General features: G+C 57.5%; 3 protein-coding genes across 3 annotated transcripts in view; 1 reads left to right on the top strand and 2 right to left on the bottom strand.

The window, feature by feature from the left end:
- FTSJ3 (FtsJ RNA 2'-O-methyltransferase 3) overlaps positions 1-26,737 on the bottom strand; it is an 801,657-nt gene that overhangs the window by 11,470 nt on the left and 763,450 nt on the right. The gene's annotated exons all lie outside the window — the stretch shown is intronic.
- On the bottom strand, positions 130-15,974 carry SMARCD2 (SWI/SNF related BAF chromatin remodeling complex subunit D2). Its single transcript, XM_069786733.1, has 13 exons — positions 15,747-15,974; positions 7,862-8,046; positions 5,683-5,725; positions 4,967-5,089; positions 4,393-4,512; positions 4,126-4,221; positions 3,005-3,106; positions 2,561-2,722; positions 2,184-2,281; positions 1,770-1,905; positions 1,477-1,599; positions 1,282-1,383; positions 130-1,175 (listed from the first exon to the last, which is right to left on the bottom strand). The coding sequence occupies exons 1-13, from the start codon at positions 15,906-15,908 to the stop codon at positions 1,122-1,124; spliced, it is 1,506 nt and encodes a 501-aa protein (XP_069642834.1). The 5' UTR covers positions 15,909-15,974; the 3' UTR covers positions 130-1,121.
- LOC138686008 (zinc finger protein 500-like) lies at positions 16,791-20,667 on the top strand. Its single transcript, XM_069786726.1, has 5 exons — positions 16,791-16,808; positions 17,070-17,147; positions 17,711-17,785; positions 18,291-18,521; positions 18,638-20,667. The coding sequence occupies exons 2-5, from the start codon at positions 17,114-17,116 to the stop codon at positions 19,942-19,944; spliced, it is 1,647 nt and encodes a 548-aa protein (XP_069642827.1). The 5' UTR covers positions 16,791-16,808; positions 17,070-17,113; the 3' UTR covers positions 19,945-20,667.

Raw genomic sequence — 26,737 nt, 5'->3', positions numbered from 1 at the left:
ACTGGTTTTATTAGAAAATATCCAAAATAGACAAAAAATGGTTACACAAGAGGCAGAGCAGGCACCCCTGAGCCGTACACCCTGGGAATATGTAAACGCCCCCCCCCCCCCGCCTGTGACCACCCGGGGTTGAGGAGCCTGCGGGCAGGGGGCCAGCGGGGTTAAGGCACTTCAGCGGGTCTGGTGGGTGGTGGCACCGTCCCTTCAGCCCCAGTGCTGTGGTCCCCTCCCTCCCCAGCATCTCCAGTTCTCTTGGTGCCCCACTGACTGGTGGGGTGTGCTCAGAGCCCAGTGACCCCGCTACCCACAGGCTGCTGGGGGCAGAGCTACCCCCTCTGCCCCCCCTGACACCTCATATCGCTCACAAGATGTGTTGCTAATTATGTAAAACAGCAGGGGGGGTGGAGTAATCAACTGATTGTCAAAAACTTAATGCTAAAAAACTTGGTTACGTATAAAAAGAACAGCTTGGGCCAAGCCAGCCCTCTGAGAACACCACGAACCACTGCATAGATTGAGGCAATGAGTGCAGTAAGAGGAACTCAATATATTAATCAAATACAAACCCACTGTACAAAACGCTTCCTTTTTTTTTTTATAAAACCTGTTCACAAAAATAGTGCAAAACGTCGGGCACCAGCAGGGGGGGCTGGCATTTGGAATGACAAAACTTTGGTTGAAGAGGGGCAGGGCCGGGCCTGCCTTCGCAGCGGCTGGGCTCAGGGAGGGCTGGCAGGGCAGGCAGCGGCTCCTGGGCGGCACAGGCAGCTTTTACCTGCTGGGCAGCAACTCCAGGAGGGCTTTTGGCCAGAGGAGGGGAGCGAGCAGGAGGGCTGCGGTCAGTGCTACGGGGAAGAGGCAAACGGCACAATGCAAAAGCAGGATGCGTTAATGCAGCAGAAGGGCTGCAGCGGGACTTTGGGGGGAACCGGGGGACCCTCCGCTGTGCTCTGCCTGTGGCTAGAGCTTCCCGGCCGAGGGGAGCCCAGGGGTGCGAGTGGCTCCGAATCCCTCCAGGCACGTAGGGTTTGTGCAAGTGCTGTATTTGATTCCAGTAAGAAGTACCATCAGGCTCAGGCAGCAGGGAGAGGAGAAGGAGCTCCCGAGCCCCCGCCAGCCCCTTAGGTGAGGCGGATCCCGAGCACTTGTTCCAGTTCCTGCCGACGCTGCTGGACCTGGAGGAGATGAGGGCAGTCAGGCAGGGAGAAGGGCTGCCCCAGGGGCCCCTCTGCTGCCATCCCAACCTGCTGCAGCACCCCACGGGCACAGCACGGAGCCCACCTTGGCGAAGATGTGTCTGCCCACAGCCTCCTGTGCCCAGGGCTGCTGGTAGAACTCTGCTCGCCGCTCCTCCTCGGGGTTCCCGATCACATCTGTTATGATCTGAGCAAAACGAGGTGGGGGTGACATGGGGTAAGCGCCAGGGCCAGACCCCACCTCAGCCCCTCACTCTGCCCAGCCGCCCCAGGGTTTTACCTTGAGGTCCCTCCTCTGGGATTTGATCCATTCCTGGATGAAATCCTGTGGGTTGTTGCTGAAACTCAGCATGAAATCACGCTGTGTCTTCAGCTGGTTGATGGATTCAATGGTCTCATGAATCTAGGGAGATGACAACGGGTGAGAGTGAGATGACAAGGGGTGAAAGGGAGCTGTCCTGTCCCCCTAGAACAGGACATAACTGCCACCAAGCTCCCCCCAGCTCTGCAGTGCAGCCTTGAAGTGCCACCCTGCTGCCAGGCAGGGCTACCCCTTCGCAGCGGTCCCTGCACCTTGGCATCCAGGGAGGCGATCTCCTGCTGGTTGGTGGTGGAAGCCAGGAAGTTGCTCATCTGAGCTTTCAGGGGATCGTCTACCTCCACATCGATGTCATAGCAGGCCGTCTTCTTCTGGTCATTGGGGTCCACGCTGGGAGGAAAGAGGGTGTTGGGGGGGGGATTTCCTCAGCTTCCACCTTGCTGTAGGGATGGATTGACTCCCCCGACAGCAAAACAAGTAGCCCACTGACTGCCCCAAGAAACTCCCAAATTTGACTCATTCTCCCCCTGCCAAGCGCGTTGTGCTCGCTGCTGCTTTGGGCTGGATACCTCGTAGCTCCTGCAGGTACTGCCCTCTTCTCCTGCCCCTCCACCCCACAGAGCCCACCAGCCCCGGGGAATGCTCCCCAGTGCACTCTCCATCCCTACCTGATGGTGTGGTTGATGATGATGGGATCTGGGTGCTGCAGGAGCCCCGCCAGCTTCATGGGGATCTCAGAGAAGCGCATGCGGACGCAGTTAAAGATCTGGAGGGGCAAAGCAGAGCGTTTGCTGTCCATGGCAGGGCCTCCTTCCACCCGTCACAGAAAGGGCCAGGCAGGAGGGGGGGAATCACCCAGCCCTGGTTTGAGCATGGCAGGCTGACGGATGCAAGCCAGAGCCTGGGGAAGGGGCATAAACTGAGACTGGGCAGACTGGAATGTCTATTTGCGAGCCAAAAAAGATGCTTCTTCTGGCCTTACTGGGGGTGGGAAGGATGTTCTCCTCCCAGCAAAGCATGCTGGTGCTACGGGGCAAGGGCTGACCTGGCGGAAGTAGCGGTTGCAGTTGATGTACTCCTTCTCATGACTGTCCTGCAGCTTGTTGTGCTTGATGTAGAGCCAGAGCGCCTGCATGATGCTGGCACGGGTCTGGGTGTGCACCCCGAGTAGGCGAGCCAGGCGAGGGTCCAGTTTGTACTGTGGTGGCTGCAGGGACACACAAGATAAAGGAGGTCTGTCTGGCACTTGGAAGGGCCCCTCCTCTGAGCACAGCGCCCCACACGGCCCTTGTATCACCGCAGGCTGCGGGGTCCATGCCTGGAGCTCTCTGTGCTCCTTTCTATTCCCACAGTCCCCCAACAGCCTCATACAAGGCCCTGCCCCAGCCCAGGCCCATCTGCCCCCCCCGGACTGCCCCATACAGATGAGCCGCGCTGAAGGAAGGGCAGCAGGGCACAGCCAGCACCCATGCGGCCCCAGGGCCCCTACCTGGTGATCCAGCATGAGCAGCAGAGTGCATTTCACATTAACATCACCAGGCCGCTTCACTTGGAAGCCATCGGTCTCCTGGGTTGTGGGCAGCCGGTGCCACTACAAGATACCAAGGGGACACTGGTCAACTCCGGGACCATGAGAAGCCACCCACTAAACAGGCTTTGTGTGTGCAGCCAGGAGCAGAGAGAGCTGGTGCTTGGGCTCTGTGCAGGGGTCTAGCAGAGGCAGACCTGTCAGTTCCTGGGAGTCTGACCCCAGTGGGTTTCAGCCAAGAGCCTACCCAGTCCAACAGATACAGCTTGATGTGCTCCAGCCCAGAGGCGGATGGGACTCTGGATGGGCTGGGGGAGATACAGCCCTGAGCACTTGACATCAAGGGCTCAAACAGCTCCTGGAGTCAGAGCGGGATCAATCCTGCCTCAGCCACTGCAGGGGATGCGTATCAATGCTGCTCACAAACCACCCTGCACGTGAACAGGATTCACCCCCACCACAGGAGGCACCACCACAGAAATAAGTGTTTCCTTGTGGGAAAAGTGTGAGCTGCGTGCAGGGAAAGTCTCCTCCAGGCAGGAGGACCCAAAAAGGCTCTGATCCCACTCACAGGCAGTGCTTAATCTCCCCGAGGACCTTCCAGCTAGGCAGTGGGCTGAGAGGCAACAGTGCAGACCTTTCTTCCCATCTGGCTTTGGGATGTACAGATGAGCCTTTCTGTGGCATCATCACCTGTGTTGGGCTCACTTTTGCAAATCTGTGGGTCCCAGGGCTGCCCAAGCTGCCTCTCGGAGCCATGTCCTCGCTGCAGCCCCACACCTCTCGGCTCTAGCTGCGTATCTGTGGGTGTGAGGGGGTTAAGAGCCGAGCAGGCAGCAGTTGCTGCCAGGAGCCATCACATTGGCCACCAGCCAGTACCAGGGAAGAAAATGCAGCTGTAAACTTGAGCCTGGAAAGCACGGTAGTGTGGTCCTCCAAGGAAGGCTTGGCACCACTTCCCGGCACCCAAAAGCACCTTGCTCAACCTCCTCTCATAGCGGGGACAGATGCTGGGCTGTGGAGCTGAGCACCCACAGGGTAAGCAGCAGGCCCACAGCGTGGCCGGGAGCCTCCCCTCTCACCTCCACCAGATGGTTGTCTGGCCCGTACAGCTCTTTGTCCAGCTCGATGACGAGGCTCTTGAAAAAGGAGGAGAACTTCCTCTTCTGCTTGCTCGGCTGCAAAATAGAGCGGGGGAGACTTGGCCTGACACTGCCAGCCACGGAGGGTCCCAGCCCAAACACTGTCTCCAGCACCCAGCAAGCAGAGGGTCATATCCACTCCAGCCAAGCTCTCAGCACAGAGCACCAGTACTCCTCCCACCACTTCATCCCTGCCTGTATTCTTACGTCCTCCAGCAGTTTGCCCTCCACTCGTAGCTCCCAGGAGGCCACGCGCTCACCACCCTCCCCTTCTTCTTTGGCTGGGGTGAAAGTGTTGGAGATGTAAATCCTCAGCTTCCGCTTTTGCTGTGGAATAGAATCATAGAATTGTTTAGGTTGGAAAGGACCTTTAACATCATCAAGTCCAACCATTAACCTAGCACTGCCAAGTCTACCACTAAACCATGTCCCTAAGCACCACATCTACACATCTTTTAAATACCTCCAGGGATGGCAACTCAACCACCTCCTTGAGCAGCCTGGATTTCTGATACAAGCCAGGGTGCTATTGGCCTTCTTGGCCACCTGGGCATGCTGCCAGCTCACATTCAGCCGGCTGTTGACCAGCAGCACCAGGTCCTTTTCTGCCAGGCAGCTTTCCAGCCACTCTTCCCCAAGCCTGGAGCGTTGCATGGGGTTAAAAATAGGAAAATAGAGAGGGAGGGATGCTTGGAGTGAGAGGGTAACTGCCAGCACCCACAGCAGCACCCACCTTGTAGCCTCCCACCCCATCCGGCTACTCGCCCTCACTGCCACGCACCGTCAGTGGTTTCTTAATGGCTTCCTGAATCTCCATCCTCTTCCGAGCAATGGTTTGGTCCAGCTTGCGCTCAAAGGCGAGGAGGTCCATGTAGGCCTGGGATTCTGGGACCAGTTCCCGGATCTGTCAAACAGAAATGATCAGTCCCTTGCATGCTGGGATGGGGCTGCATCCCCCACACCCACCCCAGCAGCACTACTGGTGCTGGGCTGACACAGTAAGGAGTCACCATGTGATGACTCCAGCACAACAGCACCAATTTCTCATTTCAAACAAAGACTACAGCCCTGCAAAGCTCTCCCTAAATCACAAAGCTGTAATGCAGACCTCAGTTTGGAGCCTGTCACTGTGCCCAGCAGCCTGCCTGGTGTCACAGGCAGGTAACACAACCCTGGATTGTCAAGAGGGACACTCAGGAGAGGCTTAGGGTCCTCCTGGGGTCTCCACCCCAAGCCACTGCTGCTTCTTGCTTGCCCAAGTCCTGCTTGTCCAACTTGTGCACACCCCAAACCAATCCCACCACCCAGAGAATGAGACAGAAATCTTCCAGGTTGGTTTGGGACCAGGTAGAAGTGACTGGCAGGCAGGATGTGGCCCAGTGAGATACTCCTCCCCACGAGGACCTCATCACCCCAGCTGCCCTGGGAAGGCAGCATGGATGCACCACCTCCCTCCGGCAGCTCAGCTCCTTCCCCACGTACTGAGGCAGCACTCACCCTCTGCGGCAGGACCTTGTCAGCCATCTTCCTCCTTTTCACCCTGCAAAAAGCACAGAGACAGGGAAAAAAAAAATAATCATGCTGCAGCTTTTGCAAAACACCTTGCTGCATGCCTGGTGGGAAGCTGCTGCACATCCCATGCTTGGGCAGCAGTGAGTCTCAAGGGACAACACTGAGCTCTGTTTGTACACCAAGAGCCTGGTGGCTCTTTTGGCCCCATCCAGGCTCCAGGGAGAGGACTCACAGTGGCAGTGCCAGCTGCGTGCCACGTGGATGGCTCAGTCTGAGCCAGATGTTGAGGCTCCCACTGCAGTGAACAGGTCTGGGGGAGCAGGTCCCCTTTTGGGGCTACTCTGTGTGACAGAGACTTTGGACTTGCAGGAGGAGAATAAAGAAAGGCTATAAGAGCACCTAGAGCACAAGCCCTTGGATCAGTGCAGGAAAGCAAATAAGTAAGAAAACATATCCCTGCGGGCAAGTCAAGGGAAGGAATCCAGTCCCTGTGTCTGGTTTGCTGCTGCTTGCTAAAGGTGCTCCAGGGCAGGAGCAAGGCAAAGTTGCAGCTGCAGGCATGCTCCCATCTGCAAGACAGCGTTCCCGAGTTTTCTCTCTGGAAGTGGCCATCCCATTCTCCCAGTGCTACAAACCAAAGCCCAGTTCCAGAAGCTCACTTAAAACCAGCTTAAACCAAACCAACCTTGTCACAGTGGGCTGAAATCATCATGGGTAGAGGAAGCAGGGGGGCCTCTAGAGCCACAGCACGGCTGCAGCCTTGCTCAGAGCCATTTTAGCTCTCTCCAAGCTTGTAGTACTCCTTCAGACCACAGGGCCCTGGGCCCTCCTGCCCTCCTGCATGCTGCAGGCTCCTGGCCCGCCCTCAGCCTGAGCCCACCCCGATGCCCCGTTAAATTCAGACTTAATGCCTGCATACATGGGGAAATGCTCTGCTCCCATTCTGCTGCACACGTAAGAGACGGGGCAGAGTCCAGCAGGCAAAAGGAAGTCCCTTTCCCTCTGCAGCATGTGAAGCAGCAGGGCAGCTAATGTGGGCGTTCGTGCTGCCATCTCGAGGTGTCCAAGGCACGCTGGCTGCCCCACGGCTGCTTGAGCAGGAGGACGTGTCGGGAGGGCAGCCCTAGCTAAGATGGGTGTCAGAGCGCTTCTTTGAGCTCTTCTTGCCATATTAAATACTTCCTGCACTGCAGGGTTTGGCCACTCCATTAGCAACTGGGAGTTCCTGATGCCTTGATCCGCAGCCAGCTGGGAACAAGGATGCTCAACCAGCCGAGCACGGCTGATCCCATGCAGCCAGCCCCCAGGAATGGAGCTGCAGCCTTATCTGGCTGCTGACGTCCTTGCCTGGAGGCGAGCTGCCCCTTGTCCTTAATCCCCAGCTTGCTCTGGAGCACTGAAGGGATGCACAGGCGCTGTGCAGAGGCTGTGATGCCCTGCGGAGGGATCATGGAGCCACCTGAGCTGTCGGCCCTGCCACACAACCAGGGCAGGGAACGGGACCCAAGTATCCATTAAGACCAGGGGACCCTGCCTTGAGGAACAGCTGCCAGTAATCAAGAAGCCCTCATGGAAAACAAACAGAGTGAAGGGATTAGCAACGTTGTAAACAAGCGAGGAGCTGCTGGCAGAGCCCCATGGCTTGACAAGACCAGCCCCAACAAACAGCCCTACCGAGACCGCAGCTCTGGGGAGCATCTCTACAACCTGCCACCCCTGTCCCATTTCCACTCACGTCTGTGCCTGCCAGAGCCAGCACAAAAAACCCTGTGAGAAGGAAAAAGACCCCGAGGAGCTGGTGCTGGGGCCTCTGGCAAGCACAAGTGCAGGGAGGGAGGCTTTTCGGTTACTGGCATGGAGATCAGGGCACAGGGAAGCTGCAAGCTGAGTGATCTCTGCCCCCAACCCCACCCCCCTGTCATCGCAAAACATCCCAGCCCCGGGCTCTGGCAGGTTTCCCACCACCAGCAGTGCCAGCTGAGGGGGAGCCTGCCGGCAAGCCAAGCAGGCTCCCGCCTTGCTGCAAGCAGCTCGCCCCTCTGCAGCAGGGCAGGGAGCTGTGGGTTTCTGCAGCGAAGCGCAGCCAGGACCTAGTGGGTCAAACAGCCTGCCTCCAGCCTGCTGTGGGTATCCATCCTGGAGTGGGGGGGTGCCAGCCCCTTACCCTCTCCTCTGGGTGGCCAGTGGCGGCTGTGCCTGGGGGGTCAGCAGGCGCTTCCTGAAGGGGTCCATCATCGACTGCGGCAGGCCGGGTCTCATCGGGGAGGCTGCTCCGTAGGGGGGAGCTCCAGGTGGTCCCACCTGCAGCCCTGCCATGGGCATCCGGCTGCCGGGTGGCATCCCGGGGCGCTAGCGGGGAAGAGAAAAGAAAAAGCGTGTGCATTAAACACTGCCCTGTGAGAGGGCTTGACCTTTGCTGGGGACCAGCGGATGCCATCTGCCCTCTCGCTTTTTCCCTGGGAGAGATTTCTGGGGCTGTACCCTGTTCCGCGGTGCAGGTGAGGGACAGGGAAGGGAGAAGGGAAGAATGTCAGGAGCTGCAGCCTTCCTTGCTGCAGGAAGAGTGACAGGAAAGTAGAACCAGGACGAGCAGAAGCCACTGACCGCAGGGGAAGCCTGGGCCTGCCAGCCGGCACAGAGCCAAAGCCATGTGTGGCCCTGAGCCACCACCACGCAGCAGGAGACATTGGACATGGCGCATCACAAGGTCCCATCACGAGGGTCATTGCCTGCAAAGCCTTCACCCTGGGGACATCAAAGACTGTGGCGTGGGTTGTGCTGTGGGTTCCTCTCCAGAAAGCAGCAGTGCTGGCAGACACAATGCCTGGGCGGGGAGCAGGGCAATCCCACTTCCTAATGGCACTGGTCATGAGGCTGGCAGGCAGGCAGGAAGATGAGCTCCCGCGCACAGGGGATGGAGGCAAGAGCTCACCCCCTGCCAGCATGCCAGCTCCCATCCTTCCACCTCCAGGGACACAGAAAGGGCATTGACGAGCCATGAAGCAATACCTAGCCACTCCTCCAAGGGGTCCCAACCCAGGGCAGCACTCACAGCCCCTCTGCATGCTCTGGAGCAGAGCAGTTTGGCAAGCCAGCACCCACACTGCTGGCTCACAGGTGCCACCAGGTCTACACCCCACACATCCCTCCCGGAGCCCTTGACAATTGGTGACAGCACCCCACAACCCGCCAGTTGCCCCTACGTGCTCCAGCCTGCTTCATCAACAGTCTGAGCCAACAGCCTCCCAGGATCCTTTGATCCTCAAGCTCCCTGCTGCCAAGATGTGAGGCTGGGAGAGCCACCAAGCCAGCAGAGCAACATTTCTCCCCTGCTGCAGGCTCCTCAATGTGCCAGGACATCCCCCACAGCTCCCCTCCCACCGCCCTGCTGGGGCACATGGCTGTGCCATGGAAGAGAGCTAACAAAGCCAACTCATTATCCCAAAGGAGCCCAGCAAGGCAACACTAAGTTGATGAGCTTATCTGCATACAGGCATTAATTTCAGCATAAATCCCGAGTGCAGGAGGGCTTGCAGCACAAGATCACCACCGGCAGCCAGCCTGTCCTCCGCAGGTTTTATGGGCAGGCTCAGAGCTGCGGCAGGGGGGTTGCTTTGATGGCAGCTGGAGCCAAAACACACTCGCCTCCTTCCCAAAAAGCTGGTAAACAGAAAGCCAAGAGCTTGAGTTGCTCCCGCTCTGGAGCCCAAGGTCATGGGTGTCTCTGCAAGTGGGAGATCCCAAAAACACACCAAGTGCTGCATTGAGAAGTGTATTGCAGCTGGGAGGTCAAGCAGCAGCAGGCCACAGTATTAGTGCCGCACGCGGAGTTCAAAAACACGCACATGAAGCATGGGCTGAGCCCGTTACACAACCAAATACTGTCTCCACTTTGCTCACCCTTCCTTTTAAGCAGCACTTCCAGAGCCTGAGCTCACTAACCTGCCTTTGCTACAAGGCACAAGCCTGTTTCTTCTTCCTAACAGCCCCCAGATGTTTCTCTCCTTTTGATCAGCCACATTTGCGCAACTTCTCGTGACAAGCAGGACTGCGCCGGCATCGCCAAGAGCCGACCACAGCCAGCAGCGCCTCCACTTTTGCCAAAAACCACAAAGCAAGAACCCAGTTTCTCCGGGTTTATCAAGAAATCCTCCATGGCAGGGCTGGGAGGAGAGGCAGCACCAAGATCCACACCCTTTGCAACATTAAAAAACACAGGTACTGAGTAAATACTGTTTGCCAGTACAGTGTGGCTACAGGAGGACCACGCTCCCATAACCATGCTGACTCACCTGCAAAGGCTTCTGGAGAACAGATAAGCCATGAGAGGAAGCCGTGAAACTTTTAATCAGAAATTCAGGAGCCCCAAGAAAAGCTGCGTAGTGCCAAGGCTGCAAGCAGTCACCTGCAGTTCCCTAGACCCACCAGGAGCACGGAGAAGACAGATGGTTTTCAGGGAAACCCCTGCCCCCGGGTGTTTCTCAAGCCCACATGGAAGACAGAGATCAGTGCCACAGGGAAACTGGTCTGAAGGTCAGGGAGGTTACCTACGTGACAATGTATGACAACCCAACCCCTTCCCCACACGCACCGACAGGGGAATGCTGTCAGCAGTTTGCTTCGACTAAGAGGTGATGGGGCCATGGCCAGCTCCCGTCCTTTGGCCAGGGCAATTCTCACCACTGCCATGCCCCGAGGTCTCTCCTACCTCCCTCTGCAGGTCACATTTCTGATCTTCCTTGAAATGAGAGATCTGGAGGCTGGCTGAAGTTGGCTGAGAGAGTCTTTGACAGCTCCACATCAGCGATAGCACCTTGTGCAAGTTCTCCTGCTTGTCCATCTGCTCTTAGGAGGGTGAGAGACTGCTCAGTTGCAAGAAGAGGAGGCAGGGAGAGATTCAGCACAAGGATGAATGGATCGGTCATACTTAAGACTTTAACATCACCTCCACAAACATCTGAGAACCATCAGCCACAGCTAAGCTGCCAGGGGAGTGAGTTCCAGCCCACCAGGGACCTGCATTTGATCACTTGGATGAGCAAAAAAAGGGAAGGCAGAATTCTCCATGCAGATGTTTTTTCCCCCCTCAGTTTCCCCTCAAGATTTGCAAATTGCTAACGGAGAAGCCTCTCAGCAAAGCAGGGCCAGACTCTGCCTTGTGCTCAACCAGTGACTGCATCCCTGTCCGGGCAAGCCTCAGCCCCCTCGCCTCCTGCCCGAAGGCTGCAGGCTCCTAAGACTCGACTCACGCAAGCATGGCGCAGCCTTAAATCTCTGGCTAAGCCACGAAGCAGCATTACAGCCCTAGCGGGGTGAAGCCTGCCTCCATCCCTTTTCGGAAGCCCTGGAAATTAGCAGGATACAAGAGAGCTTAAATTCAGGAAATTTTATTAGACCAGCTCAAACCAAAGAGACCTTCCTTAACTCGTTCCTGTCTAACACCCCTTGTCCCTCTGCTCACCCCCCTTCACCCAGGGCAGCGCTGCTGCCCCATCCCCTCCGGGTACTGCCTTGTCCTCCCCTCCCTGCCCCACCACCCCTGCCAGTGGGGCGGACAAAGGGCAAACCTTGCAAGCTCAGCTCTGAGGAAAAAGCTGGACCTCGTCCAGCCCTCCCCGCGGAGAGCGAGTGAAGCCGTTTGGAAACGGGACAGAAAACAGCTTGTTTCTGTTCCCTGCCAAAGCCGAAGGAACGAATGGGGCTGGCTGCGGTTTAGCGGTTCATCCCAGGTCAACGCACAGGCCACTTGCGTTTGGGGAGCTCTGTTGAGAGTCAGCTTCAGCTGAATCCAACGGGAGGCTGGAAGGCTTCCCGACGGACGTTCGCTGGCATGACAGGAGCCTTCCTGCTTGCCAAAGGCCCCTTCTTGAGGAAGGGCAGGCCAGAAATTGGGAGGCTGGTAGCAGAAAGGAGAAACAAGGGGAGCAATAAATAGCAGGATGGATCTGCAAGAAGAAGCTGGGCTGGAGAGCAAGCTTGAAGAAAAGCAGCATTTCAGAAAACAGCTCAAGAGCCTCTCTTCATCTTCCTTCCAAGACTGCAGCTTTTCCCTGCATCTCCCCAATGAGGGGGAAAGGCTCTTCCCGATGCATGTCCTGTTTTGCTCCATCCAGAAAGGCGCGATCCAACTTTGTACATACTAACAGTCAGCGAGCGAGAGCCCACATGCATCCTCGCCTGGGGCTTTGGGAGCAGAGCCCTGGACAGATGCCAGGCAACAATAGCTCTTCCTGCAAGTTCCCCCCCGCATGCCCGGATGGCAGTGCTTCCCATTAGGACAGACGCAGAAGCAAACGCTGTTCAAACAGGATTTGAGCTCCACACCAAGCTGGTCTCAAGGACAGCCTGGCTGCCTAAAGCCACCGCTCAGCTCAGGGCTTCGCATGCATCGGGACCAACCGAGCCCTCCCCAGCACACCCCAAAATGGCTCTCTTCCCCTCTTTGTTCGCTCTTATCTGTGAGCAAATTTCTCTTGGGAGGGTGCCAGGAAAAGCCTGGGTTCATGCTGGTGGAGATCTTCATCCAGGAGGTGGTGTTATCTAGATGCTCTCACGCAGCACCTTACCCCCAGCAAGCCCCCAAACTGCCCCAACGCAGCTCGTCCCGCTTGGAAGACCTGCCATATTTTGATACGGGAGAAGCTCCAGGAGTCAGATCGCTTCTCAGCTAAAAACAGTAGATGAGGAAGAATTAAATCAAAGAAAGAAGGGCAAAGCAACAGGCAAAGACACCGAGGAAATTTAGGACACATGCTGGCAACGTTTCAAGCACTAGATGTTACAGGTCAGACAAAAAAAAGGTCACAGGGCTTCAAATCATAACACGGGTGAATGCAAGTAGGAACAAGGAACAAAGGTGTTGGGTTCCCGCTTGAAAGAGAAACTCTGGCAGCTGCTAACACAGCATGGAGGCATACACGGGAAGACCAAAGATAGTGCCTGGCATAAAATGCTGCCTTTGGTACTGCTGCCATGCTAAACTGCCCAGGGAACGGCTCTGAGAGCTCCCAAGAAGGTCCCATGGAGGAAGATGGAGTGAGGGCCTTCAACAGCAAGTTCTGGAGATGTTGTCCACTTAGAACTTCTCTGTCACATTTCCCCAGGAAAAACAAAGGGTCCTGTGGTCTCCGCTGTTGCCTTCCTCCCTCTTGCACCAAGAAGACAGCGTTCATCTGCTTTGTATCATCACTTAATTTAACTCGAGGCTCAGTCTATGATGAAACCTGCCTGGGAAACCATCTCCCTTGGGAAGGGTGGGGTCACCCAGCCCAAGCAGCATCACAGCTTACTGGGCAGCTTTCTGGTACAGCTCCAGCCCTGGCTGTTGTCCCCAGGCCCCTTTCAAGCCAAATCCAATTACCCAATGAGCAGGAACACTGTTTTCCTCTGGTCCCAAGAAGATTGGGTGGATCTCTCCCACACTGCACTACACCCTCTCCAACACATCCAGGCCACCCCATCCTTCACCTGGCTCCATACCAGCAACCCACACTTCTCTGGTTCCTCCATCCCAGCTGCCTGCATGAGTTTCTCCATGAAGCACAACTCTGCTTTCCTTCACACTGCCACCTGCCCAAGGATGGGATCACGAAGCTGCAGCTGCATCGAGGGTTAGGATTTGCTTGGACTGCAGCAGCTCTCCTGTCCCACAGAAACCAGGTTCTTTCTTGCCAGCAAGTGCCAACGAAACCCTTTTAATGGGGCACCTAATGAATGCTGCTTTTTACCACATCTGTGCACCAGCGAAGCATCAGCATGGGGTAACTGAGGCCAGAGCACTACTTTGCACAGTCCCACCTCCACCACACAGACCCAAGCCTCCTCCCTGCCACAGTGTCAGTCTGATAACATGAGAAAAAACTGTCCTAAGCCTGAAACTAGCACCTGAATAAACAGAAGAAAGGCTCCTTTTCACTGAATTTACACTAGCCAGCACAACCTGGATGCTAGGGGCTGGGACTCAGCCTCGGCAGACGTGCCGCCACCAGCACAGGGACAAGCACTGGGACAGGGGCTCTGCCTCCAGACCCACCACCAAGCAGCCTGACAGCTCAGCTGATCAACCTCCTCCTGGAAAAATCCCACACCTTCCTGCTCTAGGCACAGCATCGGCACCTGGCTGCTCTGGAAACATCAGCTCCCCAAAGGGTCCCAAATGGAACTCCCAAAGGGAGTCATCCTCTTGAATTCCCTGCTTGAGCTGCCAGTAAATAACCAGCAGGCATGGAAGGATGTCAGAAGGATGAGCATATGTTTAATAATCCAGTGATTAAAGAGCCCCTAAGCACTCGTTGGCGTGGATAAGGCCTGTTGTGTCTCCTAGTGCCCAAATAATGAAGTTCTTCATTAAGCCAGGGCATAACAGAGCAGAGAAGTCCTCCGGGTACAGCAGGGATGGCCGCTGAGAGGGGAGGGGCTGCTTTCCCCAGCCTGGGAATTGCAAAACAAAGGGCAGACCCTCTGGATCATACCCACTCTCCCCTCCCACACGCAGGCAGCCCTGCCAGCAAGCTGCCAGCCAGATGCAGCTTGCGGCCAGACGTGAGGCACAGCACTCGCCACCAGCCCCAGGGCTCGACCGGCCCCGCTGACCCAGCCAACTCCTGCACTGGCTTGCCAATGCCAGATACCGTGGTGACATACACTCGGTGTACATCACCCTATGCTGGCCGTGTGCTCCCAGCACCTGCTACCATCACGGTGTTACGGCCAGCAACAGGGGGAAAAAGTAAGCATATGTTAGCCTGTTTGCCTGCAGCAGTGAGCGGCTCCCGGCTGCTCCCGTCAGGCTCCGGCTCCCCGGCTGGGTTTTGCAACCTGCTGCACAGAAGGTCAGGGCAAACGCCTGAGCACTGGCTCGGCCCAAAACACCTCTGAGTCGAGTTACCATCGATTCATGCTCAGACTGGCCTTGCTGCACCATCTCAGTTTTCAGCACCAGGGTTTTTGGTGGTTTTAAGGCTACTGGGGGAAGTTGTTTCTCGTATTAGTGAAGCTTACAAACTGGAAATTCCCTCAGCTTGATTTATTTCTTAAGTTTTAATTCATGCAAATAAGGCGGCAGCTCTGGAGGAGGTGATCAGCAGTGGATGAGAACGTGTTGCACAACCGGGCTCCTCCATTTCAAGCCTGCCTGCAAGACTGTGCTTTATACCAGAAACCTAATAACCAAAATAATCACCCTGCACATAAGAGCAAGCCGACACGCCGCGTGTGCAAGGGGGAGGAGGAAACTTAAGTGTCCGTCAGAATATACTTCTTATAAGAGATGTTCAGGCTGGAAAATGAGTGATTTCTTTTGCTTTTTGGGGGCTGCTCCCTGTTCACACTTACTTTTCCCCCAACATCAGCACGCGCCTGTTCTCCTCACCCGCCACTCAACCATCTCCCCAGATTCTTCTTGAAGATACGCACCCGCAACGCCAAACGGTTACCTCCACCTTTGCCAAAGACGCAGATAAACAGGTTTCAAGGCAGCTCTGTGCGATGGGAAATGGCTGCGGAGCCGGAGCCGGGCGCAGGGCCTTGGCCGTGAGGGACTCACGCTTCCTCCGCTCCGGTCCCCATCGGGGTCTCACCGGATCCCGGGGTCAGGACGGTCACCGACCATCGCTGCGGCGGAGGGGACGAGCTCGGCGACGCTGCTGTAACTTTTACCGTTTTGTTTGTTTTTTTTTTTTTTTTTTTTTAAGAGGGTGGAAAGCGAGAGCACGGGAAGGAGGAGCGCGTGGAGGTATCCTAACTAAAAACGCCTGGAAAAGAACGTTACCCGGGATTTAAGGCGGGGGGGTACCGCTGGAGGCTGGCCTCCGGGGTGAGGGACACCCCGGGGTGAGGGACACCCCGGGGTAATTTCGGGAGCCGGCGGAGGCCCGGCAGCCGTTGCCCCGGCCCGCCGCGGGCCCTGCGCCGCAGGGAAGGCCCCAACGACCGACCCAGCGCCCTCCACCCCCGGGCGGCTGGGCCCTGAGGGGGATGCTCCGCCACCCCCCCACCACCCTCCCCTCACACCGACCGCCCCCCCCCCCCTCATCCCGAGGCCGCCTCACCTGGTACTGCGCGGCGGCCGGGCCCATGGGGCGGTAGCCCGGGGCGGCGGCAGCGGCCGGAGCCGGGCTGGGGCCCCGTAGGATGGCGGGACCGGGCCCCGGGGGCGGCGGGGCGGCGGCGGGGGGCAGCGGGCTGAGCGGGAAGGCGCCGCGGCCGGCCATGGCGGGCGGGGGGGGGGGGGGGCAAGGAGGGGGGGCGGCCCCCGCCCGCGGTGTTTACTCGGAAGCGGCGGCGGCGCCCGGAGACGGAGTCAGCGCGCGGCGCCCGCTGGCCCCTCCCCCCGGAACGCTCCACCCCCCCGCTGCGCCGTGTCCCCGCCCCCCCGGGGTACAGCCCCCGCCCCCTCCGCGCAAAGGCTCCGCCCCCCACTCCGGGCAGGGTCCCGCCTCCCCGAGGCGGAGCAACGTGTGTGGGTGTGGGTGCGCGTGGGTGTGCGTGTGGGTGGGTGGGTGTGCGTGGGTGTGCGCGGGCGTGGGTTGGAGGGTGGCTGTGTTCGCCTTGGGTGTGCAGGCAACGGGGGAGGGGGGGCGGGAAACGTCCGCGTGTCTGTGCAGGTGTGCGTGGGCTGAAGGCGCGCGGGTGGGTGGGTGGGCGGACGCGAGGACGTGAAGGTGTGTTCGTGTGAGCACGCGCGGAGGCCCCACGCGAGCAGCCCCTGCGTGCGCGGACGCGGAGCGTGCAGGCTCACACCTGCACGGGCACGCGGGTGTCCCGGCACGCACGTTCGCGAGGGAAACGTGTGCAGGTGCACGCGTGTGCGGGTGTGAGGGCCTGGGCGGCGGGGCCGTGTTGGCGCGGGGGAAGGAAGGGGGGGGGGGGCTGGCACACGCGTGTGCAAGCGAGCGCACCCGAGGCGCGGGGCGGCGGGTGGGCGGCAGGACCCAGGGGAGCCCCGCCGGGGCAAGCGCCGGTTCCGCGGCGCGGCCGCTAGGGGGCGCCGCAGGGCCGGGCCCGGCGCGGCAGCCCGCTCCGCCCGGCGCCGCCGGCGCTTCTTGTGGCGACGGCGGGAGAGACCCCGGGAGACCCCGGCCCGGCCCGCTCCGCCCCGCCAGGGCCGCCAGGTGCGGCAGCGGCCGGCGGGGGCGAGCGGGGCCGGCGCGGGAGCGGTTGGGCCCGGCGCCGCCGTGATGCGCCGCGCTCGGGGCGGGGAGGCTCCCGGCGCGGTGCCGGGCCCGCCCGTCCCTTGCCCGCAGCTCGGCCCTCGGCGAGCCGGGCTGGGGCCGGGCTGGAGCAGGGCTTAGCGTGGGGCAGGGCAGGAGCAGGGCCCGGTGCGGGGCAGGGTGGAGCAGCACCGGTGTGAACGGCAATCCCTTCCCTCGCAGGCGCAGGGAGGCCCGGAGCGGGGCCCCGAGAGCCCCACGGCGCGATGCAGGACGGCTACGAGTCGGTCATCTCCCTGGGTAAGGACCCTGCAGCGGTGGCACCGGGCGGGCTTTGGCCCCCTCAGCCCTGCCTTGTCCGGCTGGAGCTCCTCGAGCAAAAGGCCCCGTTGCGCCTCTGCGCTTTCGGACCGCCGCGGTGACCCCGACATCCCTTCTCGGGATTTCGGGCTGGGCTGGGGTGTAAACCCCCCTCCTTGTCCCTGCGACCCTCAGTCCTGCAGGGACAGGTCAGCTCAGCCACCGCGACCGTGTCCCAGCTCCCTTCTACCGAGGAGAGCGGCCGGGGCCGGCCTCAGCATGTGTCATTTGTCCCTTCCACAGTGTCACGGGTAGGCGTCACCTCTGGGGAGCCAGGACGAGATGCTCAGAGAAATGTACCCGTAGCTGGGGATCGTCTCGGGGTTTTGCGGGGACTGCTGCTGGCTCGAGGCGGGGGCTGATCTCGCTCTGAAGCAGAGGAGGAGGCTTCTGTGGAGGTTTTATTTTTGCTGTCCTGCTTCCTTTCACGGCGTTGTAGCTGGGGAGGAGAAACCTTTGTAATTTCTGTGCGTGTTCCTAATCCCTGCTCTGTTTTCTGCTAGTGGAAGAGATTGCCATCAGCTGGCCTCGGATAGCTGCCCTGACTGAGCCCCCCAGGCGCCAAAGTTTGCTGCATGGTGAGTTAGCTGGCAGAAGGGACGCAATGGCAGTTATTATCCCTGTTTTGTGCCTGTTCTCAGTGGGCATTTCAGAGGACAGCACTACCATTTTCACAGCCCAAAGCAGGCCCGGGTGTCTTAAAGACCGCAGGCTCCCGTACAGAGCTGGGGCAAGTTAATAAATCTCTGCCAAAACTTGTCTCTGTTCTGCCTAGCACAGATGTGTTATACCATGCTTGGGGAACGACAGCCTCTGCCCTGTCCTGAGCTGCCTCTGCAGCTCCTGGCGCTCGTGGTGGGGATGAGCAAGGAAAAATCTTTCTTTGTTTGCTGTCACGTGGCGTTTTGTTCCCGTACCACGGTCCTGTTGTCACTGGCATCCTCTGAGCCTGGCCGTCTCAGAGCTGCCGGTGGCTGGGGACAGGGGGGTGACAGCCCTGTGGAGGGGTGACCCACCTGAGGAGCAGCAGGAGCTCTGCGTTAGCATTGCTTTCCTAGCGTCATCTCCTCCAATGCTTTGCAGATGCAGACCTAGAGCCTCCCCAGGGGCAGCTGGAGCTGCCGTACGGTCTGGCAACAACCCCCTTGTGCCTGGGGCTGTCTTTGCCCGATTTTCGGAAGCAGCTGAAGGCCGTCCTGCAAACCATCGGCCGGAGCCAGGTGGAGAAGATGCTGCAGGAGCTGATGGAGGAGCAGAAGCAGGAAGGGAGAGTCCGGCGGTGCCGGAGGGCTGTGAAGGGCCCCAGAGGCAGAGGTAAGAGCCGGCAGAGCAGAGATGCCCCGGAGCAGCCGGCATGGCAGCAGACTGCTGTGGGTTTCCTCTCGGCCCTCCTTTCCCCTAAGCAGTGTGTTCCTCTCTCTCTGTTCCAGCGGGCAGTGGGACTGAGATGGTGACGGAAGAGATGCGTCCTTGGGATGGCAATGCAGTGACGGCGGGTGCATGGGGCATCTTCTCAGGGGTGACTGCGGGGAGTGTCCCCCAGAGCTCGGAGCAGGACGCAGCCCAGGCATGCCAGCAAGGCCCTGATGGGGCACAGGAGAGCCCCTCAACAGGCCCCCCCAGTACATCGGCTTGTGGGGAAGCCGTCAGGACAGCCAGAGATACCCCAGCCCCCCTGAAACCTCAGTTGGAGGAGCCAGACCAAGGTCCCCGGTCTGGGTGCAAGGAGGACTGCAGTGGGCAGGGCGATGCCCCCCCAAAAGGTGGTGGAGCGCTGGAGGAGATGCTCCATGGTTGCGCAGACGGTGAAGAGCTCTCTGCCTCGCCACGGACCCCCCTGCTTGGTGTGGAGGCTGCCAAATGTCTCCTGCCGTGGGCAGAGCTGGCCCTCCGGCCCTGGCCCGTGGGGAGCCCGTGCAAGTGCCCAGCTTCTGGGAGGTGTGCAGGGCCGGCATCCCCCGTCCTCCCCCAGCACAGAACCCCCTGCGAGTGCCCAGCCCACAGGCGCCGCGTCCGCCTCGGCGCCGGGCTGGCCAGGCACCAGCGTACCCCAGTGACCACCAAAGGCATCTGGCCCCAGGGCTCCCGTGTGGCTTTCAGACGGCGTGGCAGCCACCGGGGCCGCCCGGCCGAGGTACCCGTGGGCTGGACAAGCAGCCCAGTGGCTGTGGTTTCCACTCTGCCAGCTGGGAGCCGCCAGTGTTACCTGTGTGCCGAGTGCGGCAAAGGCTTCACGCAGCGCTCGGCCCTCAGCAAGCACCGGCGCATCCACTCGGGCGAGCGGCCGCACCAGTGCGGGGACTGCGGCAAGCGATTCCTGCAGCGCTCTGACCTTACCATCCATCAGCGCCGGCACACGGGCGAGCGGCCCTACGGCTGCCCTGAGTGCGGGCGACGCTTCAGCGTCAGCTCCAACCTGGCCAAGCATCGCCGAGCCCACCTGGGCCAACGTCCCTTCCCCTGCCCCAGCTGCGGCAAAGCCTTCACCCAGCGCTCCGAGCTGGTCATCCACCAGCGCCTGCACACCGGCGAGCGGCCCTACTGCTGCCCGCTCTGCGCCAAGTGCTTCAGCCGCCGTTCACACCTCACCCGCCACCAGCGCACCCATGGACCTCGGCCCCCTGCCGCCCCCCACCCTGACCGGGGGCACGGCCTGGAGCTGGATGGCACGGCCCGGGACCTGGCACGATCCCTGTCCCCTCTGCCTCGGGTAGTCCCCCAGCCCTTGCAGCCTTGAGTGCCACCGCTTGGCCCTGGGGGCTTTCTCTGCTCCTACCTGGTCAGGTAGAGGCCACCTGAGGTGGGATGAGGTTTGCTGCCCCTCTGGGCCTCATCTTGGCCCCTCTCTTTTCCTTTTCCCCCAGCTCTGGCTCTGAGACCCTCAGTTGCAGCTGACCCACTCCGTTTTCTTGCTTTTTGCATCCTTTTTTTCTCCTTTTTTCCCCTCTCCCGCCTTGCTGCTCCATTTCCATCACCAGAATCTTGCGGCCACTGACCCTCTTGACGAGGCAGACGCATCCCCCCTTCCCTCTTTGCCACCACTGCTTTTTGGCCAGGCAAGACACAAGCACTCAGCCCCGTCCCCCAGTGACCTGCCCCAGCAAGCCCTGGGGTGGCAGGATGCCTGCCTGTGCCCAGTTCAACCAGTCTGGCTGCCCAGGTAGGGACCAGGACGAGAGCGGAGCTCTACCTCCTTTCTCCCAGCAAGCTGCTTGCAGAAAATGTGTGGTGCTATGGGGTGCTCCTGTCCCCACCAAATGTGTTGGGTACTGGACCGGGGCCAGACTGTGGAGCATCCCTGTGTCTTGCTGTTTTGGGTTCATTTTTGGGGAGCAAGAAGCAGTGGAGGACGTGCTGTGATGGGGAAAGTGATGCCCATGCTATCCCACAGACGGGATGCAAAGGAGACTTTTTATCTTCTGGCATTCAATTAGGAGTAATAAAGTAGAAGTTTTGCAGATCTTCAGCTGAAGTCGCAAGTGAAAATGGGCACCCCAAGGGGGATGGGGTCTTCCCGCAGCTCCCAGCCCTGCTGCGGTGTGGGCGACCCCACGGCCGATCACGGGATGGCCTAAAAATGCTACAGCCCCTTGGTGCGGGGTTGGGGCTGTGTTTGTGGATATCGGATCCAGTGAGCAGGGGTAGGGGCAGGGCTGCCTGGGGCATCCCTCCGCATAGGGATGTGTCGTGGTTTAACCCCAGCCAGCAGGTAAGCACCATCCAGCCACTCACTCGCTTCCCCCCTACCCAGCGGGATGGGGGAGAGAATCGGGGAAAAAAGTAAAACTCATGGGTTGAGATAAGAACAGTTTAACAGGACAGAAAGGAAATAAATAATAATGATAATAAAATGACAATAATAATAAAAAGATTGGAATATACAAAACAAGTCATGCACAATGCAATTGCTCACCACTCACTGACTGATGGCCAGTCAGTTCCCGAGCAGCAATCTGCACCCCCCCCGGCCAACTCCCCCCAGTTTATATACTGGGCATGACACCACATGGTATGGAATACCCCTTTGGCCAGTTTGGGCCAGCTGTCCTGGCCGTGTCCCCTCCCAGCTTCTTGTGCCCCTCCAGCCTTCTTGCTGGCTGGGTGTGAGAAGCTGAAAAATCCTTGACTGAGTGTAAACACTACTTAGCAACAACTGAAAACATCAGTGTGTTATCAACATTTTTCTCATACTAAACCCAAAACATAACACTATACCAGCTACTAGGAAGAAAAATAACTCTATCCCAGCCAAAACCAGGACAGGACGTGGGTGCTGACTCTGAACTGGGGTGCATGAGGGGTCTCTGGAGGAGCTTACTGTATCTGCAAACCACCCTGTGTCTTGCCAGCTTGCCGACCGTGGCTGCTCATCCCCTATGCTGGGGATGTGGAGCTGGACTGGTGCGTCTGGGCTTATTTTGGTTTGGTTTTTTTCATTCTGTGTGGCTGGGAGCAGGGTCATTCCTCCCCAGAGGCTGGGACGAGCCAGGGCTGCTCCCCACGGAGAGTGGGGTGCCACACAGTGCCGGGGGAGAAGGTCTATGGGACAAGGTGACTTCCCCAGGGGCAGGTTCCCAAAAGGGCTCCCAAGGGTTCCACCAACACCCGTGTCCCCTTTGAGCCTCGCTCTGTCGGCACTAGATGGAGTAAAGCACCAAAAAAGCAAATTTTCCTGTTAAATTACATCTCCTGCATCCCTGTTGTTTGACTCAGTCCTGGTGGTGGAACCCCACGTCTGGATAAAATGGGGATGAAATAAGGTTCTGGGACAGTTGGTGCTGAGGACTGCCCTCATCTGGGTTTCCAGACTGTCCGTCTCTCCCTCCCTGCCTGCACGCTTCCACCGCAGCCTTAAACCATCATTAAAACACGTATCTTCCCTTCAGAAGCACTGACACTTCATTAAGCAGAACACGAAACCCTGCTCCAGCGGCGATTACGGAGCTGCTAATAACCCTTAATGAAATCCCACGAAAGGCTGAAATACTGCTCCAGCGTGGGAGTTTCTCGGAGGTGGCACAGGGCAGCGAGCGATGCTCGGGGACCGCTCTCCGTCCCTGGGAGTTATTCGCCTGATGAGTCAATCTCTGGGCTGCCATCATTAACTTGCTGCAGATTTAGTTGCTGTCTCTCATCCCAGCAAGTTTGCCAGTGGTTTTGGGGAGGTTTCTAGGATTTGGGGGGAAATGTGGGTACTGTGTAGTCCCTGTCTGTTCGGTGAAGGCACCAGGATGGGCAGCAAAAGTGGTATCTTTCCTCTCCAGTGGTGTCACCACAGTGTCCCAGGCACCAGGCACAGGCAAAACCCATCTGAAGATGACGGTGAAGCCTCTTTGCATCGAGGTTGCCAGTGAAGACCTTCCCCTCAGCAGAATTCCTACATATTAATGGGTCAGGAAAGGCTCCTTTCAGCCCTTTCCCTCTTACAGGGCGTAAGTCCTCAGCGGGACTTTGTCCCAGTCTCATTCCTGGTGGCTTCTCAGCTCAGTGGGCTGGCAGCAATGATGGGTGTAGGGGACACATGGCTCTGCTGTTCATTCGTGCAATCACTGAGATGATTTTCCTGTTTTGTTTCAGAATGGGCTGTGCTGGGCTCCAGTTCCCTTTCCCATAGGAAAACCATTCTCCAGGGTGCAGAGCTGCTTTTCCTACTCAGACAGGAAAGAAATCTAAACCAGAGAATCCTCACCTCTTGGTTTTTTTATTTTGCTGAAATGTAAGAGATGCTCCTAAACCCAAATAAACTTCTGGAAATAAGGTAGATAAACAAAAGGCCTAAGATGAAGTAATGCCAGAACAACAGCAATTTAATTTGCCTGCGTGTGTGCTCTGCAATGCAGTCGGTAGGTACAAGGCATCCTGCTGCGATGCCGCAGGGCCCTTGCAGAAGCGATGGGCTTTCGGGGAAAGAAGGCAAGGATTGTGAGGATTAGGGCTTTATTGCTTTTCCAGCTCTGTTTTCATTCCTGTCATCTTACTGTGAGCGCACGGAAATCCCGAGAGCTTGGGGACAAGCATGGGCCAGCAGCCAGGACACCGGGTCCTCCTCCTGTCCCTGGTTTGCTGAATGACCTTCAGCAAGTTGCTGCTTTTCCCTTCTCCCCAATTTTCCCACCCCTGTTGCAGTGGGAAATGCACCATCCCAACCTGCCTGGTCTTGCTGCTGCCGGCAGATTTCCCTGCACGGGGCAGAGGTTCCCAGTAAATCACGGCACCAGTTTCCCAGTGGGAAAGCAGAGCCAGGCTGTGCAGGAACATTTCCACGGGTGTTTCCAGTCCCTAGTGGGTGCATCTTTGCAATCATCTTGTTGCCTGAGCGCTGTGCCAGCTTTAGCAGTACCTCTCTGTTTCAGTCCATCTCTGGGGATCAGCAGGCTCTTGGGAAAAATCCTGCTTTCCTTTTTCCCCTAATGCAGAAAGCCTGGAGCTCCCAGGAATGCTAGGCACCACACCATCTTCTCCACTTACTTGGGTGCTGTTTTAAATCTCCTCTTGTGACATTTTCAGAGGTGTGGAGACACCAACAATTACTTTGCTGGAATTCCTCTTAAAATTTTGAACTTTTCCAGCATCCCACCGGGTGCCAGATCATTAGCACGGGGGTCAAAGCCCAGAGGATGCTGATTAAAGGACCTTCTTTTTGTCAGCTAGGAGCAAATGTGATTACCCTGCCTTCTCTTACGTGGCACAGGCTGAAGCCTGATTAGCAAGACCCCGTTCATCAGTGTAGGTGAGGCTCAGTGCCTCTCTGGAAAGGCTGCTTGTTCTCAGCCATCTGCACGGACCAGGGGAAAATTCCTCTCCGGATGAAAAGTCAGGAGCATCCTTTGCATATTTTTCAATTAAACCCTCCTTTCTGGAGGTCAGCACTGTCCCTGGAGGCAGATACAATTAACATATAAATTGCAAATCCATGCTGGTGGCCAATTCATACTTTGGGCATGGAAGGGAGATATTTAGCTTATCACAGTAACACTCCTGGGAGATGGAAAAATCTCCCAGACAGACAGTCACGGGTAGCAGAGGAAGGCAGCAGGGACCAATATTGTGACCAATGTTGTTTGATGAGCAGCCTTGACTGTGTCAAGGAAAGGCACAAAGCTCCCATGCCAAAATGGCTGCAGAGATCTCCAAAAAAAGCTGCGGTCCAGAGAAAGGACTGAGGGGTACCACTAGAGAACCACCAACCAAAATCTGGATTTTGCAGATTCCACCATTGTTAGGTTTTATTTTGGGGGGGGATTCAAGTAGTTGGTCTGGTGCCAGCTGTGGATGTGCTCTCCATGTGTTAAAACTCCTTCCCAGGTACCAGTGGCTACCAAGAGCCCAGGAGAGCATTAAAGCAACAAGTGATTGGAGATAGTGGCATGGAGATGGCTTTGGTTCATGACTGATGCAGAAGCTTGGGTAGTAGGGACATTTCACAGCAGAGAGCTCAACCTATCAAGCTCACTCCCACCACGTGTGGGACTGCACCACCACCAGATACAACCCTGCAGTGCTTCATCCCATCACCAGCCTCCACCTGTGACCACGTTGTGTCTTGCAGATGGGTTGGACGTGAACCCGCTCTGCCTCTCAGCCATCCATCCCCCTGTTGTTTCCAGGGCAGCTGCAGCCTCAGCCCACGAATCCGTGGACAGCCCCTGGTTTTCCCTTCCTGGCAGGATGACATCGCCAGGGACGATTTCCCCTCCCAGTTGTAGGAGCACTGGCTTCGTGGTGCCCCTCAACATCTCAGGGCTCCACAGCTTGAGCTGATTGCTGGTGGAAGTCTCCCAGTGGTGTGGATGCTGGTCCTGGGGCAAGCAGATGCCAAGCTCAGAGGACATCACTCCCTTCACCTGAGCAGATGTGTTTCTCATTTTGGAAGGAAATTATCTGCTTTTCATGTCATCCTCAGGCTGGCTGCTGCAAAATCTTCATCCAACCAGGAGTCTTTGCAAGCCCACACCTACCCCAGTCTATCCCAGCTCCATCTGGGTCCAACCTGTGACACAGCTCTGCCTGACACCTCACATAAGGCATACGATTAAGCTTTGAGTTATCAGCCAGATAACTCAGGTTTTCAATTATTTACCTGTGCAGGGAAGGTTTCCCTGTCAGGAGGACTTAAAGCGATGCTGGGAAGATGGCTTCTGTTTAACCTTCTCTGAGCTGTAATGAGATTGAGTTTGTCATCTCACCGCACTGTTCTCATTTGGCGGCTATAAGCTTTCAGGCTGACTCTGGAGCCTGTCAAACTCCATCCACTGCTAAAAGGCTGCGTGATGGGCTCGGGATGGGTCGTGTTGACTGAAGGCTGGGGACAACCCCTCTCGGTCCCCTCCATCCTCATGGGTCAATTGGCAAAGGCTGGGCTTGGAGGGTGGATGACTCATGTGGCATTTGGTACCGTGGGACAGAGCTGGAACAAATCCCATGTTTTCCAGCTGAGCCAAGATGCTTTGAGGGGGAAGGGAGCAGCGGAAGAATCAGCTTAAGACAGCCTGTTAATGCCAAAAATCCTGGATACACCGTGCTGGGAAGCTGCACCCACGCTAGCAGGTGAGCTGGGTCTCCTGGCAGATCCCTGGCATCATTTCCAGCCCCATTGCTTCTTCCCACACCTCGCCGGCAGCGATGGGCTGCCCAGCCGTGCCATCTTCACAGGGAGTCACCCCAAGTCCCCCTTGCCTTTGTGGCTATGTACGACCCCCCCTTGCAATCCAAGGCACCTGGTATTTAAAAGCATTAAGCCTAATTTTTATTTCTTCATGGCTTTCAGGCATTAGGTCAGGATCATGCTAAGGGGGGTGATCCCAGCAGAAAACCTTCTCCCCTCTTCCCCAAACCACCGAGAAGACCTTCGCATCAACATCTCTCCCGGCTCAGCCCCTCCATAAACCCTCTGTGCTTGGGCACAAGAGGGCACTGAAATACCACCACGATCAGACCGTTCAGGAGCACAGACAGTGCTGCTGGAGCCATAAAGTCCCTTCTGCGTCTTCCCCCTGGCTCGGCAGGGTCTCTGTACACAGAGGGACGAGTAGACACATCCAGAAGATGCTCCTGCCCTACACCGTGGCATGCATGTCCATGCTGTGTCCTTTCTGTTAAATTAAATCACCTTAAACGAAGGGAGCGAGAGCTGAGCGGAGCTAGCGCCTCCTCCTGCATGAGCAGACCTGTTATTTCTTGGGCTGGGACCAGCAAGAGCAACCAAATCCCTTGAGGTTTGTGCATTTTGGGGTGAAACGCCTACTCGCTGCCTGCAAAGCAAACAGCCCCTTCACCTGCTGGGGATAGAGCAGGTGGAAATCATGAGTCAGCTGCGCTCTGCAAACCTGGGAGCACTTAATTGATATTAATCTCATCAATGCAAATCTTATTAGCTCTCCTAGAAACACTGGGCCTTTACCAATAGCAACGCTGACTATTCCATATAAATCAAATTTACCAGCCTATAAACATTAGTACATCCCACAGACATATTCACCCTCATAAAAAACATCAATTGCTGCCTGACTATATTAGTGGAAATAAATTAC

This window comes from Haliaeetus albicilla, chromosome 7 (genome assembly GCF_947461875.1).
Source record: "Haliaeetus albicilla chromosome 7, bHalAlb1.1, whole genome shotgun sequence".
In the NCBI taxonomy this organism is placed as follows: domain Eukaryota; kingdom Metazoa; phylum Chordata; class Aves; order Accipitriformes; family Accipitridae; genus Haliaeetus; species Haliaeetus albicilla.
Note: the sequence above shows the minus strand (reverse complement) of the source record. Positions and strands in the feature narration are given on the sequence as shown.